This window comes from Salminus brasiliensis, chromosome 3, assembly GCF_030463535.1.
Source record: "Salminus brasiliensis chromosome 3, fSalBra1.hap2, whole genome shotgun sequence".
NCBI classification, from domain to species: domain Eukaryota; kingdom Metazoa; phylum Chordata; class Actinopteri; order Characiformes; family Bryconidae; genus Salminus; species Salminus brasiliensis.
Window position 1 is genome coordinate 26,626,987 of NC_132880.1, and position 21,070 is coordinate 26,648,056.

Below are 21,070 nucleotides of genomic sequence, written 5' to 3' on the forward strand. Positions count from 1 at the left end.
GTGTGTATGGGGGGGGGTGGATACTGGGGGGTATAGGCAATTCTCTTTCATAGTAGCGAGCAAATGTTTGCAGAGCATTGGTAAAACGCCCTCTTCAGGTTTTGCATACGCTCCCCCATTGTTGCCAATAGGCCTTTGGGTCAGAAAGCCCTTCCCAGGGCTGTTTGCCTAAAGCTTTGCAAATGTATAGCCTCAGTCACGTGACCGCAGGCAAACGTTTGCTCAGGACGTGTCAAGTCCTTCTTCTTGTTGGGGTCACGTGTGAGGGAGCTGATGCTGCTTAAACCTTTAATAAAGGGTTTTCTAAATGCTCCAAAAGGTCATGTAGTAGTCAGTCAAGTCTCTGGCAGGAGATATCTGAGGGTTGCCATGGCGTAGCTAGGTTTGCATGGTGGTTTTCTTGGCCGGTAAAAAGTGGGACGGGTCATTTAAACATGGATCTCCTACAAGATGATACGGCAGAGGCAGATAGGTGTGTTCTGATGTTGTTTTAAAGTTAGAATTTAAAGAGCCAGTCACCTACATTTTTCTTCAATATTATTCCTGAAGCATACTAACCATGCTATTTATGTAATTTCTTTCTACATTAGCATTTTCAAACCTCTATCATTTATGGGAGGCTGAACTAAAGAGATTGCATTTGTTACTGTGCCTTTAAGACTGAAACAAGATAAATCAGCGATGTTCTGACTGGCTGCCCTGTATTGTGCCTCAATGCTGAAACTCAATATGAGTGGGTGGAGCTAAACTGTGGATAGGAAGATAGATGTTAATGAGTTGCTTCCAAAGGAACAGAGAATTCAAAACAGGCTGTTTCTGCAGCTTATTTTCCATACATGGACTTTATGGTCTGGGGAAGTGGACGATATGCACTGAAAGTATAATAGTTATAATATTAGTATAAAATTAATATATGGGATTCATATATATTACTTAAAAAAAGAAAATGTCCATGATATGGGCCCTTTAGGTGAGGGGAAGCTAATTCCACACTTGCCTCTACAAACATGTAAGGAGTGTTGTTCACATGCTGAGGTCTCTTGCATAGCTGTAGCATGGAGTTTGCCTGGTTAACATCCTGACAGTTCCTTAAATTAAGAAGCATCTTGTAAATCTGAATACTGTTTGGGCACACATGTCCAATCAATAATCAAGAAACCTTGCAAGATGTGGAATTATACTTTAGCATTAAACAGGCCAGTTAGAGGTAAAGGAATACCATCAGCTTTAGGTCGGTAGTACAGCTAAGCAAATTTTGGTGCCCGTATCCTGCTCATGATCAAAATCAGTCGTAACACTCCAGCTTTACTTGTGGTGTCCCTAAGCCAGATGCTTTACCATCCAAGTTATAGTTATAGTTTATAAGCCTAGTTATAGTTTTAGTGGTTTTGGCAGTCTTATTACCATTTGCTAGTGCTAAGTACAGTGAACAGGGTCGGGGTTGAGTCAGAGAACTACGTTCTACAGCTCCACAGCCTAATGCTCGTTTGGGGGGGGGGGGGGGGGGCTTTATATCCTTCTCTCGACACTTGGCATTGGACACTGTGAACTTAGGCTCATGTGTGGCTGCTTCAGAGTGTCCCATTGGCAATGTTTTTCTATGGACATAATATGAGCTGGATTAGAAAGTGTCTGGATACTTCTGTAGATATAGTTTCTCTATGTGTTTCATATCATTGTGTACATAGGTTTCTTTCACATTGTGGGAATGTTACCCAAGCACTGTGGCAGGTTTACTCAGCGTTCTTGCGCTGCAGAACGCAGGTAATGGAATACTGAGTCATAATCAGACTCATGTGTGTCTGAGAGGCCAGTGCTGCTGTGTGTGCGTGTGCATGTGTGTGTGTGACACTAATAAAGACAGAGAGAGAAATGTCTGCTATGTTAACCAGCACCAGACCCACAGTTCTGCTGAGCATGTAGGCATATTGAGTGTGTGTGTGTGTGTGTGTGTGTGTGTGTGTGTGTGTGTGTGTGTACTGGATTTTACATGCACACTATATCCCCAGGTTAAGTGGGGTCAGTGTGTTCAAGTGTTATGTATGTGTGTTTAAGAGAGTGTGTGCATACCCATGTAAAAACCCCATTGGTACAAAAGAAGGCACTTCTTACTAAAATCTTTAACACTTTTACAGCTGCAAGTATTCAACTACATGCAGCATTTAAAACAAAATAATGTAAAATCTGTATAGAAAAGTATAAAACACTGAATTAGAAAAAAAAAATCATTCTAATGACTACTTTAAAATTTTTCAATTCAATTCAATTTATTTTTGGCTTTGCAGTAAAACAGAACTGAAAAAATAGTCCAGGATGCATTTTAGTGCCATAAAGCCATAAAATATAGCCAACACCATCCCATTAATTACAAGTTAAGTCTACACTTTAAACCTAACTCTAAAGTAGTCCATATGGTCTAAAATCCAGGGCCTCGCAGTGCATGTTTTTGTCCTGTTGCTCACTGCCAAAATAGCCAGTTAACACAGTTAACTGTGAACACTGCATAATCTAAATTTGCCTTTAAAAGGCACTTGCGTACTAAATATCCACATACTTCATATGTGAGAACACATGTGACCCAGAGTGCTCAGTTGGTGCTCAGTTTGGTGCTTGAAATGGGTTCAATCAGAGTCTTCGCTTCACAAAAGTAGCTGAAGGTCTAAATAAAAAAAGGCGGAAGAAGAGTTCACACTGGTAAAAATGTGTGAGTATTATTGAATATGCAAGTTCTTCACACATCTCTTTTACAAAAATGGTCCCTTATGGAACCAAAATGCTTATGCAGGTTCAGTTTTTATGTTGCTACTAAAACTGAAAAAAAGCTGGTTGATTTCTATTTCAACTTTTAAAAAAACATTTGTTCTCTTCTGACTTCTAACTGGCGGAGTATTTTCAGATAGAAAAGTACCTCACTGTGAGGACAGAACAGCAGAATCTGGAGGAGGAGGAGAAGAAAAGCAAAGAACAAAGCAGAACCAGAAGCAGAGAAATAGAGAAACACAGAGAGAAGGAGAGCAGAGGAGAGTTCTCATGATGGTGTTTTTAGCAACCTTGGGTCAAGTTGTCCCCGGGGGAGTCGTGTCCCAGCAGCGCTCATAATCACACTCAGCTGACTGAGAGGCAGACGCGGACATGGTGTGTGTTTGTGTGTGTTTGTGTGTGTGTGTGTGTCTCTCTCCTCAGGCTCGGTCACACAGACTGGAGTGTGCTGCCATAAACACACTTCTAGTAAAGGATAAGGACAGAACACATACACACAAACACATTCAGCTCCCATGGCAGAGATCCATTTCAGACAATTGCTTATGGACAGGTCTTTTGGTTCTGAGATGCTGGCAGAGGCATCATTGGGAAGAAGTATTTTAGTCCATGCGGCTAACCTCATGTGAGTGGTTGTGTGTGTGGTGTGTTCTAGTATTACGATCTCTATGAGGACCAAAGGTCTTTACAATGAGAGGACAACGGTGGGTTAAGGTTAGGTGTAGCAAGACTTTGCTACAATAATGCACAAATCTTGTAGAATCCAATTCAGCAATGATTTCCCAATAATGTAATAAATTGCTTAATAATGGGATGCAATGTCTTGAGGTATTACATTATTAGTAAAAAGTACATTTTTAGGTTCATAATTTTAAATACCATATTACATTATTGGTAATTGATAACATTGACACTATTATGATGGGTCTTTATTATACATTTATAGAATAAATAAAGAAGCATCAAGATTTTTTTTTGCTTGTCTAAATATAGCTGTTTATCAGTGTCTAACTTCATATCTGTCAATGTTACCCTGAGTAGTCACTGAACACGTTACTAGCATAACACACCCCATCTCGGTATACTCAACATGGAGGTTATAGACATGCTGCGGGCACCACCAGGTTTTGGTTAGGCTTAGGGTTAGGGTATAAATTAGGATTAGGTTGGATTAAGGTTAGGGTCAGGATTAGGGTGAGGGTTAGGATTAGGGCTGGGGTGAGGCTTAGTGAGAATAAGAGTGACTCTGTTTAAATGAAAGTAGCAAAGTAAATCATGTACCAAAAATGCACTCATTACATATGACAGAGCTGGATATAGGACATCAACATGTAGGGATATTTTAGTGTTCATTATTAATAATTTATTTTCTTTGCTGTTACAGAAACAATCCTAAAAATCAAGAGGGAAAACAAAGGACTTAAACAAGCACTCCTACCAATTCCCTAGTTCATAACAGACAAAAGTATGTGAAAGTTCCACAAATGAGATTAATCCACACCCATTTTTTTCTTTACATTTTTGGAGTTTTTGGCAAATGTCATGCCAAATGCCAATCATATTTTATTGGATTGGTTATTGGCTTTCTTGTTTTTAGCACTATTGCAGACTGCCCTCTATTCTTACAATCACTCACAGCAGTGTTCTCTGAAGCTAACAAAACAGTCCATCCTAACAAATCCATGTGGGGGAATACACTCCCACCATGTCTTTACTGTTGAATTACAGCTACAAAAGGAAATATATGGTCATGGAAGTCTTACCAGCAGAAGTACAACATACCTTTCAGCACAGAACCTATTTGTTTGAAACTGAGAGGAGTAGGCTATTAAACACATTATAGAGAACCAAATCACATAACTATAAAAATACATATTATATAGCATCTCACCTAAATTCTGTGACTTTCGTATTTGGGTCATTCTAGAATTGTTGGAAATTTTTTGTTTATTATTTTTCCCCAAAAAAACATCATATTAATTTATACATTAAACTTGAATTTATTATTTTCAGCTTTTTGTGCTTGCTCCATTAACCATTGCAATTAAATTCAACACCATTAAGGTTAGCACATGGAGTTAAGGCACAGAGTAGTGGAAAATGTTGCTGGATTAATGGCTTTACAGGTTTAATAATAACACAGTAGAAACACATTATTGCACATTATGATGTGAAAACTTGTTATATGCAGTGTATTATACTATATTGTTCCATATAAGTCAAGTCAATGGAACCTAATAGAACCATTAACACATTATTATGTGTTATGTTTTCAGACTATTATATACAGTCAAGTGGGCACCTTTGCTCAGTTACTATTTACACAAAATGATATTTTAAAAAAATGTAAAATTTAGTAAATATATAAAATGGTTAAATGTAGAGAAAAGTGTAAAAACAAAAGTGAGGGAAAGTGTATTTAAAGTTTTTTACTGTGGAGAATCTGTTATTTTTACTTATTTTATTTTACAAACGATGTAATTTAAAGTACTGGGCTGAAATTAAATGTTTTGTTGATATTTCGGTGTCCTGAAACGATGAAAAACAGAGATGTTTGTGTACTCTGGAAACCCACACAGTTTTCACACACATTGTGACTAAGGGACCAAATAAAATGTACATGAATCATTTCGGCAGCACAATGGCTCTCCACTCGGGATGTGTGTGGTGTGTGTGTGTGCGCACTGTGTCGTCCTCTTTTGTTTTGCTGTGTTTGTTTAGTTAAGCATTTCCAGTAAGAAAAAATGATGGATGTTTAGGGAAAGGCTGATCTCGCAGGCTTGGTGATGGTTAAAAAAAATCTGAAAAAGCCTCCCAAGATGTTAAATCTACAAATCAGCCCCACAGTCCTTTATTCCCCACTTAACAAACAGCATGCAACAAACACACCTGATCTTTATCAGGCATTTTCAAGTTATTTTAATGGTTCCTGGGGCCTTGTTAAATGATTGCTAGGTGATTTCTAGGATGTTGTCAAGTGGTTGGTGTGGTCTTCCTGGGTGGTTGCTAGGCAAAGCAAAGCACAACCATCTTTTAGGATGGTTATGATGTTATAGGATGGTTGCTGGGGCCTTGCTAAATGATAGCTAGGTGGTTTCTAGGAAGTTGCTAAGTGTTTGGTCTGGTCTCCCTGGATGGTCGCTGCGGTGTTGCAAGGCAAAGAAATACACAACCATCTTTTAGGATGGTTATGTTTTTACAGCATGGTTTCTGGGGCCTTGCTAAATGATTGCTAGGTGATTTCTAGGATGTTGCTTAGTGGTTAGTGTGGTCTCCCTGGGTGGTTGCTAGGCAAAGCAAAGCACAACCATCTTTTAGGATGGTTGGGATCTTGCAGGACGGTTTTCTTTCACCCAACAAAACTTTATACACCACAATAATAGATCAAATCAAATCCTGATGAAACATCACCTTTGCTACATACAAATACAACTGAATTCAGTGGTATTCACCTAAGTGTTTAGAATCCACACTTTCACCCGGATCTCCACTTGTCTCAATGGGTTATAAAGGAGAAGTAGGCAAACTGGCAAACACCAACAAATTAAACAAGTAGAAATGGTTAGTATGCCCGATCTTTGTTGACAGCTGGGAAAAAGCAGCATGCTTTCTTGCGCTCTTTTCATTTAATCTAACATCCTAAAAGAAGAAATAATATGGGAAAAAAATTATATCCATTGCTTGTTTTTCCTATTGAAAGAGTTAAAGTAATATGTAGCCTAAACACTGTTAATGCTTTAAAACTCGCCATTCATTCCCCCAAACCACACGGAGCATATCTGCACACAAAGCTGAAAAAAACAGCCCATCTATACAACCTACCCCTATTTAACCTCGCCCACTCATATGACACTTCTCAGGAGTGTTTTATCTCTGAATGCTTTTTAAATGAGGCACAATACAGGACAGCTAATCAGACTTGAGATCATTTCTCATTTAAAGGCACTGTGACAACAACAAGCCTTGAAGGAGAGGCTGTAATATGAATGAATTACAATGTTGTTTCTGGAAAACCAAACTGATCAATAGGTTGATCTCAAGGATTTAATTTCTCCTAATCCTAAACCTGATACTTACCATAACCTCAACCCAAAACCTATCCATCTAATCTAACCATCACCTTAAACGTTGCTGAGCCGACCGCAACCAGATATTCTGTTCATATTCTGATCATCTGCAGGCAATCTATAAAGAGCTAAGAAAACTTTTGGATATGGGCCCTTTAAGACATAAAGATAAAGCAATAAAGACTGAACACACACACACACACACACACACACACACACACACACACACACACACACACACACACACACACACACACACACACACACACACACACAGTCTCAGCAGAGACTGAAGCTAGCACTCACTGGAGTTGATTTGACAGCACTCCTCCACAATGTATATCTCATACAAACATAGGATTAAGGCTGCAAACATGGAAAGACACACACACACACACACACACACAGAGACACACAGAGACACACAGAGACACACAGAGACACACAGAGACACACAGAGACACACTTCCTGCAGGCAGTATGTGTATTTTTGCCCATGTCCTACGCTCACCCTTATTTAGATGAGGGGGATTTCCAAGAATCCAACCCATGACATACATATTCTGTGTGTGTGTGTGTGTGTGTGTAATGCTCTTTTCTGTTTGGCCTAGTGTGTGTCTGTGTGTACACATGTCAACCCCAACAAAATATGCAAAGAAACTGAACACCAGAACACGCACATACACATACACATATTCCATATACAATACGTCCAATAAGTACCATATATAATAAGGTACCCCAGTCAAAATATCTGTAAGTAGAAGATAAGGCATAAAGTTAAAGATGAAATATTTCTTTAATATTTTCAACCAGATTACTTTTTAATTTTCATCTTTTACATTTAAAGAGGAAAAAATAGAAAGGCACCAAGTAAAACATTGGGCACCCTGCATGCTCAGTACTTAGTAACACCCCCTCTGGCAAGTATCTCAGCTTGTAAACACTTTTTGTAGCCAGATAAGAGTCTTTCAGTTCTTGTTTGGGGGATTTTCATTGCGAAAGGCATCTTGGGATTCTTTGGTCGTCTTGCTACACTGCTCTTTTGAGGTCTATCCACAGATTCCTACTGATGTTTAGGTTAGGGGACTGTGAGGGCCATGGCAAAACCTTCATCTTGCACTTCGTGAGGTGGTCTATTGTTGATTTTGAGGTGTGTTTAAGATCCTTATCCTGCTAGCCTTATCTTTTCATCTTGGTGTGTGATATTAGCTTCCAGAATGTGTTGGGATGTAGTTGAATCCATACTTTCCTCAACCTGTTAAATATTTCCTGTGCCACTGGCTGCAACACAAGCACAAAGCATGATCCATCTACTCCTGTGTTTAACAGTTGGAGAGGTGTCCTTTTCATGAAATTCTGCACCTTTTTTCTCCAAACAAAATGTTCTATTTTAACTTAATTAGGACTCCAAAGTGCATCAGGCTTGTTTAACTGATTTTTGAGCACTTGACACGTTTCCTTTTAAGCATTTCTAGTAAAGGTTTTCTTGGTCTTTCAGATCTCAAACTTGAGCTCTACCTTTTTTTGTCGACTGATATTTCTAAATTACATTGTGAACTGAGGAAATGGCTACCTCAAAACACTTTCTTCTGCTATTGTCTTATAGACTTTACATGTTTGGTGGGTATCCATTATTTATATTTTCAGAGTGCTAGACACTTATTTGCAAGTTTGGACTCGCCATGCACATAGTCAGCAATCTACATATCTTTCCAGTGAATATGTTTAATTTATCTTTATTCTAAAACCAAATAAAACACTGTTTATGTTTTTAAGTGAGCCTCTCTGGGGTCACGCTTTTCCCATATTCCATCCAAGTACTAAACTAGAACTTAGAAAGCAGAGTAAGAGAGGACATTATGCATTTTTAGTTATCATTATTATGAATGACCATCATTCTAATGATTCTTAGGAGAAACACAATTTACATTTAAGGTAATTAGCAGAACAGAGTGTTCACTCAGTGCAGGGTGAGACAACGCCACAGCTCGAGTCCAACCTTTTTTTAATATCTATATAACGAGTTAGCAACACTCCTGGAACAACAAACACAGCCTCTGGACTCACCCTAAAAATACAGAAGTGCTGAAATAAACAGATGATACACAGATGATCTGCTGCTGCTGCCCCCCACAGATTGAGGGTTACAGCAGCAGCTGGACCTGCTGGAGCAGGACTGTCAGAACGGGGCCCGGACAGTAAACATGGACAAAACCAAAGCAAGCCACCAGTTCATTCTAGGAAACCCGCAACCTAGAGCATGCTTTCCATTACTCTTAGATAAAACATGATATGAACAGATGAAACTTAAAATGTTAACAATTCCCTAAAGTGTACCAGTAAAGCTGCTCACCATCTACACATTAAACAATGACTGCAGGACAGGAGAACCGGAATCAAACACAGAATTAGTGAGCACAGTCTAGAGGTGGGGAACCTGGTGGCCCCAGTAGGAGAGGACATGCACATGCCGCAGTATAGAATAAAATACATTTTTCCAATGTTTCTCAAATGATCAACCATTAAGAGAAGAAATCTGATGTCAAATAATAAGTAGTAAGTTTGACAAAATTAATTCCTTTGTCAGAGTTGGAAAAACCGTCAGCTGTGCCTTGAGAAGAATTTGAGAGAAAGTGAGACATAAGATAAAAAAAAAAAAAAGTGTCTGAGAGAAAGTAAGATTAAAAGAGAAGGATAGCAGGAAAGAGAAACAAAAAAGTGAGAGCATGAAAATGAGTCAGATTTGCCTGTTTAAATGTGGTGGGAATGCATGCTGGTCACCCCGTCCACCTCAGAAAAGAAAATAAATAAATACAAATCTGAAACCGAACAGGGCTGAGGTGTAGATCTTGAGTGAAAATTTAAGGTTAGTAAAGGGTGTACGTTTCTATGCTTAACTGAACTGGATTTAAATTGGACTTTTACATTTTAAAAAACATCATTTCTTTTATTTTGGCCTCAGTTTTAGGATACTGATATCCAAACATTGAGGATGTGAGTGTGTTTCTTTGGACCTGGACTGTGGCTGTAAAGATTGTTGAGAAAAATTATGTTGCACATCCACTTTGCACTTGTTGCACTTTACACTTGATCACACATCTCTTTATTGTACATTTCTTTTGTATTTTGTGTGAATTCTGTGCAGATTTTGCCATTTTTTTCATAAATGTTTTTATCTCTGTATATTTTGTAATACTTTACTTAAGTTATTTTATTTGACCAAATTGTACCCTATATTCTATCCTGTTTTAGTTATCAAAGCATTTATAGTATGCTAGCTACTGTGTAGAACTGTGTATATGACAAATTAAACATTTGGATTTTTTAACTTTTAAAAATTTGGCAAAAGTTTGGGAACCCTTGGCCAAATTACAAAAAAAAGTGCTGTTTATCTGATTGGGGCAGTTTTGGTGGCCTACCAGATCTTGCACAGTTGTTAGGAGCTACATTTCCTCTCTTTAAAATCAATTACTGTTTTTTAGGCTGCAGTCATATTGTATAGAGAAAAAAAAAAAAGACAAGATTTTAAGGATGGTGGGGAAACTTGACTACGTTAAATGGATAGAAGGATACCTCAATGATTGATGCATTAATATTTATAGTCAGAAGTGATACATTTGATGAGTGACCTGACAAATATATTGATGGAGTATATTTTTCAATTAAATCCTCAAGGGTCTGTGTGGTTATAGTGTGGTAAATGCATTATGACTGAGTTTTCTATTATGTCTATGCATTTGGCTACTCCTGCCGATTTTGAACATGCCGTTCAGCGCCGGTTTTAAAATCTGAAAGGTGAGCACTGCTCTCGCTGGTAAAAATGCTATGTGCATTTCTGTGAGAAGAACCATTTTTGGTTCCATAAAGAACAATGTTTGCAAAAGACATGTGGTTGAAGAAGTGGATGTAAACATGTTTTACTAATCTAAATTTTCACTGATTTTAAAGGGGAAGCAGACACCCTGTTTTCTGACATAGCTTACCAACAACTCATTGGATTGCAGAATGTCTGGCAGAGTGTTACATTCTCTTTCTGGATGTGTGTGCAAAACAAGAGAAATTACAAGCAGCTTGCCTAACAACACTGTTTTGATCTGTTGCTATGCTTTCAATTATGGCCTTTCATTACATCCCAACAAACACTGATCCGCTAACCTGTGTTATTTGGTTACAGTGTGCTAGTGTATGTAGGATCTTCTGTCTGTTTATGCACGTGTACATGATAGAACACACACGCACGCACACACACACACGCACGCACACACCAGCTGATCCAGTTACTGGCACACTGCCAAAAACAACTCCACCACAGTCACACACTCTTTACAAATGGGTGGGGGTCATGGTCAGGTCAGCACTTAAAACTGTATCAGGTCTACCACACACGCAGTGTGCATTTGAAGTATTTCAATAATGGAAAGTACTTAGAGGGAGAGAAAGGAAAAGAAAAAAAACAGACTGGCATGAGAACATTGATAGATTGCATGAGGAGAGGATCTGTCTACTGCAAACTCTAATAAACCCCTCTGCGCCTGACCTGGGGTCATACACACACCCATACATACAAACACGCAGCTCCTTTTATTTTATATATCTCTTAGCCAGAGAGATTTCAGACAGTCCGGATGAACCTGCTCTGTAGTTGCTCTATAGCGATTCACTGATGCTGCTGCTGTTATTGACTTATACAGACGTTTTTGTGTCTGTATGAATGTGGGTGGATGGGTTTACACTGGGTGTTTCCTAATCGCTCACCACAGCTGCCACAAAAGCCAACTACAGGGTTATTAAAAAAAGGTTTTCGTGCAATGCCCGGTAGTCGTACCTAGTTGTTTTGGCACTTCTGAACAAATTACCTTGTTTTTTGTTTTTTTTTTCTAAATAAAAATCACTAACAACTCTAATAAAATCACTTTTAATTACCTTTCATTTGCTTTATATTTAATATATTGGACACAATAATACATATACAAAAGATTTTGGCACATTTTATGGGTTTTCTTTTTACTTAAAAAAAAATTCAAAAATTCACTTTTCACTTGAAATTATTTTATTTTTTATTAAAAATAAATAAATAAACACCCACAACAACAAATCATGCCATTTGTTTAGGGGTGTTCATACTTTTGTACACAGGTTTCCTAAATGTTATTTTATTGAATTGTTAATTTTGTGTAAATTAGATTGAGGAGAGGGGAAAAAATGTCTATAAAGCAGCATTATGTGAGAATTGGTATTTCGGTCAGGAAGCGTAATTCGGATACTAAAGGATGCATTTTTTTAATTTGTTCCAGTTGACCTTGGAGACTCTCACTGCCTCTGGGCAAACAGTAGTCGGATTTCGCATAAAGCTTTGACAACTGTTGCAAGGGTTCCTCAGCAGTCAAACACAGAGACGCTCCCATCTCTGCTGCTAAAGCTTTTTCACTTAGGAGAAGACCACTATATTGCCCATTTGTGGAAATTTGGCCTGTGCCTCCAACACATCCGTGCAGTGAACAGACATACACACTAGTAATCAAACACACACAGTGACAGTGAACACACATGCCCAGAACGGTTGGCAGCCTTTGCTGTGGCACCCAGGGAGCAGAGAGGGTTAAGGGCCCTTAAACTCCAATGACCAGGAATGTGAGTCTCAAAAGAGAGATAGTTTGACTGTTGTGAAAAATTTCTGCAAATGAACCGGAAAATGTGAGCGGAAGGATTAAGAGAGACAATGAAAATGAGCTATATAAGCTATGAACTACAATATCAACAATGTCCTCTTGACATGAGGCATTGTGGATGTAAATTGTATTAACTTGTTTAAATAAAAAAAATACATACATATTAACTTTTAAACAACAGATAAAGATAAAGTAAGTTCAAATTTAAAATCTTAAATTTGTGTTGTTATACAGATGTCTCATTTATAAGAAAGAAAACTTAGTTCATCACTTTACATCTTCCAACCAAAGAAACCTATGAACCAGTGCTGATATGGGAAAGTAACAGGATCATTTACACTGTAAACAACTATGTTTTTTACATGGTGGTGGTTTTCTAACTCATTTCAGTCATTCCTTAAGTACTCAATATTCATCCCTCATTAAAATTAATTAAAATAAATACATTTTTCATAACTCAAAATCAGTCACACTTAAAACCTATACTAAATAAAACAGTGAAGTTGTGCATGACTGCTTGAATTAAACAGATATAAAACATTTGGATGCAAATGGTCATTTACAAAACAGGGCCAATTCTTTTTTTTTTTTTTTGCTCTATGTTTGGGTTTAAGGTGAAAAAAGGAGTGTGAGACGACTGACCGCATGAAATAATTGCCCTTTTTTGTTTGCAACCATCTATTTCTTAAGTCAGCACAAATACTCAAACATTTTACTGACCGGTGTTTCTTGTTGCCCAAGTGTGCCCTGTCAGATTGACTGCTTTAACAATTAATAGCTCTGAATATCTACTCTTGATGTTTACCAGCGATCACTATATTTGACGAACCAGGAAGAACAGAGAGTTGTCTATGAGACAAAAGCAAGGCTTTTTAAAACTGAAAAAGAAAGACAAATCAGAGCCATTGCACAAGCATTGAACAAAACCAATACTTGTCCTGAAACACAAAGAAACCTCTGGTGTACCAGCAACCAGACAAACAGGTCAGCCAAGAAAAACAACAGCAAATGATGAGAGAAGCATTGCGAGCTGAGCTGTAAAGAAAAAGAAAAAGGAAAAAAAAGAAAAAAGGAAGGAAAGTCAAGGTTACCTCCACCCCTACCCTGTGGACGTTATTAGTGATGTATCACATTCCACCATTCGAAAAACAGGGGAGCTGAAAGACTTCCTTGAAGAACAGAGGTACAAACCAATTCATCAGCTGTACGAATCAGAAGCCAGATGGGAATTTGCAGAGAACTCCAGAGACGGGCCACAAAAGTTCAGGAAAAACACTTTAAGAACTACTGAGGCCAAGATTAACCTCTGCCACCAAAAGTGCCATGATCTGAGTCAGGGGTCACCAATGTTATCCACAAAAGGCTGTCGTGGCTGCAGCCTTTATTTCTAATCAAGCAAAAGCTAACATGACCTGTTCAGACCTGTTCATGACATGTTGTTCAGAAATGACCACATCTAGATAAATAAGGTAAGTACAAGAAAATAAAAGCTGAAACTGATCTAAATCTTTCCCTCGCAAACAAATGTCTTCAGTGTATAGCAAAAACAAAAGATTCTGCCCTGCCACTCCAAGTCTTTGGTTATCGTGTCTAGTTTGCAGGACCAAGGTCCGTTTCATGTAACATGTACACCTCTGACCAAAAGCAATAAAGCAAGCCATGATTTTCAGAGTTTCAAGAACATTAAGCAAATACATCAATAAGCCTAAAACAGCAACATAATTATTGACATATAGTTTTCATATATAAATATATAAATCAAAATAGGGAAAAGTATGCATCTCCATAACAGTGACTTTACAGAAGACTTTGAATGCAAGTCAAAGTAAAATTAGAGTCAATGGCAAGTAATTTAGAGCATTTCTATTGGTCTGAGCAACAAACATTATTTACAGTGTACACTCACAGGTTTTTTTTGTTGTTGTTGGTTTTAATTAGGGATGCCACATTCCATTCTAACAATTCAAGATCAGGGGCCAAGCCACGCATTTTTAATTGATTGGGTTTCGGCATTTAAAGCCAGATCCACTTCCGATCCTGGGTTTTGTTGTAGCAGAGCGCCCTCTGGCATCCTCTAGGCCCTTTTAACAGACAAGATTCTCAGCTGCCGCCTGCTACTCAAGAACTACCCTAAACATTGTACATTTGTAGCTTTTGAAAAATAGTGGCAGATGGCAAGGTTGAACTTGAAGTTCGGGCAAGACTTCAGTTTAGCTTAGCTCAGAGGCTCGTTGTAAACATGACGCAGCAACAACAGGCAGTACACAGAACAACAAGTGCCGTTTAAATGTGCATGTGCTAGAAAGGCAAATCATAGCTCATTTAGTTTGACACAACAATATAAACATAGCTATTAACAATTTAACGTACCTGAATGTGCGAATCAGCTGCATCACGAAGCGAATGCAGAATGGATTAACTGTACACTACTACTACAGGCAGTCTCGACAACCCTTTATAGTTTCATGTTATTAAAACACTGTTCTTTACTTCACAAAAAAGATTTTCAGCTTTTTAGTTATTTTTTTTAGTTATGGCTGATGGCAATTATATTCATTCGGCCTGCAGTGTGCAAGATGTGTGCATAGAGACATGCACAGAGTTAGAGAGTACATTTAATATCCAAAGTAAAGGCCAGAGGCACATCCGTCTGTGCTCTCTGACAGTCCATTCCCACAGTATGTATGCCAGCTTGTGCAATGTGTCCTGTGCTCTCCTTAACCTGGGCATCTCTCTTATGCCCGCCGGTCACGGCAGGGCACACAAGCCCCCTGAGAAGAGTTAAGCAACCATCTGTATTCATATGGGTGCGTGAGAGTGTGAGAGAGTGTAAGGAAGAAAGTTTGTGTGTGTGTGTGTGTGTGTGTGTGTGTGTGTGTGTGTGTGTGTGTGTGTGTGTGTGTGAGTGAGAGAGAGAGAGTGAGTGAGTGAGTGAGAGAGAGAGAGAAGCTTTCTCTATGACATCACCTTCAAAACGAACAGCTGGTCATAGAGCTGGCCTTGAGCTGACCATTTCACCATCTGCCCTCTGTATGATGTGCTCTACCAGACTTCATAATGAGCTCAGTGATTTCACAGCAATGTTTCCAGGACTCCTGGGTGGATGCAAGAGGGCAGGAGACAATAGACAGACAACAGACAGAGGGTAAGACTGTGAGAGAGAAAGAGAACCAGAGGAACAGTGAGGCAAAGAATCAGAGAGATATGCAGGGGTTAAAGTTGAGTTTAAAAGGTGGATGAACTACAGAATAGATTAAGTTAGCCACTGAGCTAATTACCAAACTTACCCTTTGCGCAGAACAAGCCAGCACCACTTACAGACAACCTGATGAACAACAGTTTAGCTGTTGCCATTGTTTGGACATTTGTAAGCATTTGTTTGATTTAAAGCGGTCTACTACACACACTATATGTCCTAATGTTTGTAGACACCCCTTCCAATGATAGCTACTTTAAGTCGCACACATTGTTGACACAGATGTGCATGTGCACACACACAGCTTGTCTAATCCCTGCAGAGAAGTATTGCTAATTATTGCCTATTGGAGGTATTGGCTAATACCAGGAATGTGCGAGAGGGGTATAAAGCCCCCTAGCATTGAGCTATTGAACAGTGGAAGTGTGCTCTCTGGAATGATGGCTCTCCAACCAATACGTTTGAGTTGAGGAGTTTGGGATGAAATGATTATCCAACACCCTGACTTCACTAATGCTACTGAATCCTTACAGCAATGGTCCAAAAGCAGTAGTAGAGACAGTTACTGCAACAAAAGCAGAATAAACAAAAGAAAGAAAGAAGAAGAAAAAAAAAAACACAATGAATGAGCAGACGTCCCAATAGTTTTGCCCATTTAGAGTCGGTCATTAACATTTTGATTAGATGAGCACATCAAACGGACACTGGAGAGCCATCACCAACTAAGGTCCAGTCCAGGAAACTGCTGGCCGCTCCTGCCTTAGCTAAGGCCAGTCTTCATGATTCAACCATAAGAAAAACAATGCCAAGGATGAGATCCTTGGCAGGTTTTTGTTCCTGGAAATGTTAATTTTTGCCATTACTAAAGTTCAGACAAGTCAGGCACAGAATCAGAAAGACTTCCAGGGGTTAAACCTACATCAAAACGTTTTAGGCATTCATGGAATTGGTTTAAAACTAGCAGCTCAGCAGAAAGTGAGCACTAGTAGTCAGCTGTCCTAATGAGCTGGTGGTCAGTAAAGGTATTTCTTCACTGGATAGAAGACCACCATTAGAAGAGCCTGACTTACGTAGTATCTGTATGGATTTGTTCAGTTTACTTTCCTGAAGGACTGATTAGATGAACAAGCTACTAGAAGAGGTTTGGATTAAATCAACAACAGTATTGTTTACTTGTTTGTGTTCAATCAAATGTGTGTTCTCTTTTTATTGTGGTGTCCGGGGACTCCCAGGGGTCTGTGATGTAGAACGAGGGGGTCTGCGAAATGTTTTTTTTTCCTTTTAATGTAGCCAATTTAAATAAGATTTGAAAGGAGCTTAAAACAAAAATAAGTGGCATGTTATCCCAAGGGGTTGCTATGATATTCCAGGTGGTTGCCAGGCATTTTAGAAACAACGATTTTGTGGGGATTTGTTTACCCAATAAGCGGTCCCTGACTGCAAAAAGCTGTGACCTAGAAAATGCAGGAACCATGTTGTGCATGGAGACAGCAGAATGAATCTGAAATGGCTACCAGTGCACAACAGGGAAGCATTTCAAACTCAACCATAGCAGAGTGTGTGAACGCTGTGTGATTTTTAATATCTTCAGCTGTGGGATGACTGACGCATCAGACACTCTCAGTAAACAGGTTATAGATCATGTGGCTGGTTAGTGGCTGGCGTGTTTGGAGCCTGTGCTGTCAGCCAGCTGCGGCCAAGCTTACTGGAACCAGGAAGGCTTGCTCACTTATCTAAGACAAGCCAAACCAGCACTGATCTTGGTCTGAACCACTCGACGTCAGTACACACAGCTTGACCCCCATCCAACAACTTCTCCAAAAGTGTAACCTCCTATATTTACTCAAATGACTTGGCTTCATATAATTATCCTCTTAATGCAAACCCTAAGGGCTCATACAATGTGGTCACACTCAAGTTCTTCACTCATAACTCTAAAACCTAGTTGTCTAGAACATATTGAATAGATTAAGCTGTTACGAATAAACTTCAGATAATCCTACTGAATATTATAAATCTTAAGATTAAGGAGCCTAGCTAAATGAGCCCAGTTTAAGGGGTTTATTTTTGCCATGAATGACAGCAGGCCTGGGAAAAAGAAATATTTATAGGTCTATTTTTAAATAATAGATGTATCTTTGATTTAGGTGTTGTCTTTAGAGGTTAAGCTGTTGTGGGACACAGCCATCCATATGAACAGTGTGGTCAAACAATGGACAAGACGTTGCGGTATGCCACCAGTCTAGACCAACACTGTCCAGTAAGTTGCAGAGAAATGTAGACTGTGAAGCCCTGATTTACATGAGTCCTAGTGTCATGTGAGGTCTTTCCTGTTGTAATCCTATAGACTTGATATTTTCATGGTAAAAGTTAGTGAACAATCTAAAAGGTAAAAAAGGTAAAGGTGCACATATCTGTCACTGTACAGTGTGCACTGCACAGCGAAATGTGTCCTCCGCATTTAACCCATCTGTGGTAGTGAACACACACACACACACACACACACACACACACACACACACACACACACACACACACACACACACATAAACTAGGGGCAGTGAGTACACACACACACACACACAGACACACACACACACCCACACACCCAGAGCGGTGGGCAGCCAACTCCAGCGCCCGGGGAGCAAAGAGGGTAAAGGGCCTTGCTCAAGGGCAACAGTGACAGCTTGCCAAGCCCGGGAATCGAACCCACTTCCTCAATATCTAGATACTTACTAATGGAACTTTATTAGTAAATATCAAAAGAAAGGTCCTGGGCTATTAAAGTGAAGCCCTTTGTTGGCTGGTGTCATCTTGGCCAGGGGCATTTTCCAAAGCATCATATTCAGAAGAAGAAAAAGAAGGATGCACATGCACATCTTCACAGTAACTTCTAGGGTTGCAATGTTCTGAGAAAGAAGGCAACAGATTGCATAATCCAGTACTTTCCCACTCTGGTAGTTACTCATCTGACTCATGCTCTCGGAGCCAGTGTTCATTTCCAGCAGAATATTTTTAAATAACTTAATCTTTGTGCATTGTCAGATGTTCCCTGATAGCTGCGCTGCTTATTGCTCTCCCCACCCTGAAGAGGGTTTGGAACGTGATGTTACTCTTTGAGGCATTTGATTTATGAGCGTGTGTGTCCTGTGCTGCTGGAACATTCCGCCAGCCACCCTCACAGGCCGGGGCTGCGGGCATGTGGACGTGATTACGGGGAGCGCAAGGGCTTTCTCAGAATATCCAGCAAAAGAGAACAACCTCCTTCCCGCAATGACCAGAGCTGAGTGATGGATCACACCAGTACTGCGATATTGGCCACTGCAATACTGATCTTACAGGAGGCTAAAATATGCAAACAATCACCAACAATCATCTGTTGCCATCTTGATCAATCCCAGACCTTATTGATAAGGGTTTTCTCAGGGAGTTCAGATGAAGAATTTATCATCAGCACACAAATTTGGTCATTATCAAGGTTTCAACAGGGTGTCTTTCACAAACTGAAAGAGGGGCATTACAGCTGCAGAACTAGTAAAACTGACTATTCAGTGCCCCAGCAAGAAGGACCTCCCAGGTTAAACATAATAATTAGTCACCTTGCATCACTGTGTTTCAGGTAGTAGTAACTTCATCTGCAGATGGTGTTGCACAAGGATGCTGGGGCTATAAATGCATGCAGAGTGTGCAATGGGGTTCACTGATTAAGAAGAGGGGGTACAGTGTAGTGAATGTCACGCTGAATGTGTGAAAAATGGGTTGCAAAGCAGGTGTTAATGATTGGCAAAAAGGAGTGATTGCATTTGGGCAATTTTACTTCACAAGCCCTAAAACACACCGGCAGTCTCTGTCCATCAGTTTCCTCTTTTGGCCACAACCCTGAGTAGACTGGGATCTATGAATTCCGTCACACACCCCACAGGTATTTAGAGCCCCACCATCTTCATGCAGCGGTACCTGCAAAAGCCTAAATTTACTATTACATTAGTCACAATTTTTTATATGACAAGTACCGATAGTAGTGATATTCGTATTTGAAGTACGATGAGCGCCAGAAAAGCAGTCAGAAAGAGAAAGTGTGTTTAACATGTGTTCATATGGTGCTTAAGCCATGTGTATATTGCACATAAAGGCCCTATAGATATAGTGCCCTTGAGTGAACGTCTGCACCAGAGTGACCGGCTTCATAGGAAATGCCCAAAATAGCCTCAGAACGGCACATGTGAGCGGAACGCAAAACCACCCGGGATTAAATCTCCTGTCAAAGTGTGTGCTCGCATTCAGAAAAATGCCATTACACACCCGACTCTCAGATCTCTTCCGAAGGGGTGACAAGAAACAAGTCACTTATACACTGCATGTGTGCATTCCATGGGTTTCTTTCTTTTGAAGAGGATCTGTGGGCCGGGGATTGTGGGAGAACAGACAGAACAGGGAGGAGGAAGGAAGGGCTGAGATGGTTGGCAGGGATGTGGAGGCAAAAACACACAAAAACATCTACACACACACACACACACACACACACACACACACACACACACACACACACACACACACACACACACACACACACACACACACACACACACACACACAGGCGTGTGAAAGGAAAACGACTCGCATCTCTTAAGGAAGTGCCTCCGCTCAAAGGATACAGAGTAGAGATATGGAGGGGCAGAGGGCCAAACAGAGAAACACACTTTTTCACACAGGATATTTTGTGTAGAGTGTGTGTGTGTGTGTGTGTGTGTGTGTGTGTGTGTGTGTGTGTGTGTGTGTGTGCGCGCACACAATGCTGGCATGCTTTTCATTGCACAACATGAATAGAGTCTTAAGTGTCTTTACATGCCATTTGTCTTGAGAACCTTTTGTGTCAGAGAGTGCGTGTGCGTTTTCATACACAGTACAAAACGTCTCACCTAGGAAAAAATACAAAACAAGGAGAGCCTTCAAGGACGGGACTAGATGTCTGCTACCTTACTGATCCAGACAGGACTTAAATACCTAATACCAAAATATCGAATTTCAGGCTGGGCGGTTTTTTCAGGCTCAGGTTCAGTAGTCGGTTTATTTTCGTTCACCCTTTCTAGCAAAAACTGTCTCTCTCTGTCTTGCCAATAATTATGGAGGGCACTGTAGTTGCAATCATAGAAGTTGATTGGAAGTCAGGTTATGTCAAAATGTGAAAAATGGAGCTATTTGTGTGTGTGTGTGTTTGTGTGTGCGTGCATGTTTATATGCATGACCCCTCAGTCTGACAACATACAAAAGCAAACAAGTGTGGAAACTTGCTCATAAAGATGGGCCGTCAAAACACGCCACACACTGAGCGCTAACCTTTGTCAGAGTCGTTGTGTAATCTCAGAAACGCAATG

The 21,070-nt window shown here is 39.8% G+C and overlaps 1 protein-coding gene across 2 annotated transcripts in view; it reads right to left on the reverse strand.

The window, feature by feature from the left end:
* grb10a (growth factor receptor-bound protein 10a) overlaps positions 1-21,070 on the reverse strand; it is a 69,296-nt gene that overhangs the window by 19,654 nt on the left and 28,572 nt on the right. The window contains exon 1 of one of the 2 annotated variants that reach the window (XM_072675746.1): positions 15,467-15,768. The exons of the other annotated variant lie outside the window; for it this stretch is intronic. Coding sequence (XP_072531847.1) covers positions 15,467-15,520 — 54 coding nt within the window. The 5' untranslated portion in view covers positions 15,521-15,768. Of the gene's footprint in view, positions 1-15,466; positions 15,769-21,070 lie in introns of those variants that run through there. 2 annotated transcript variants of the gene reach the window in all.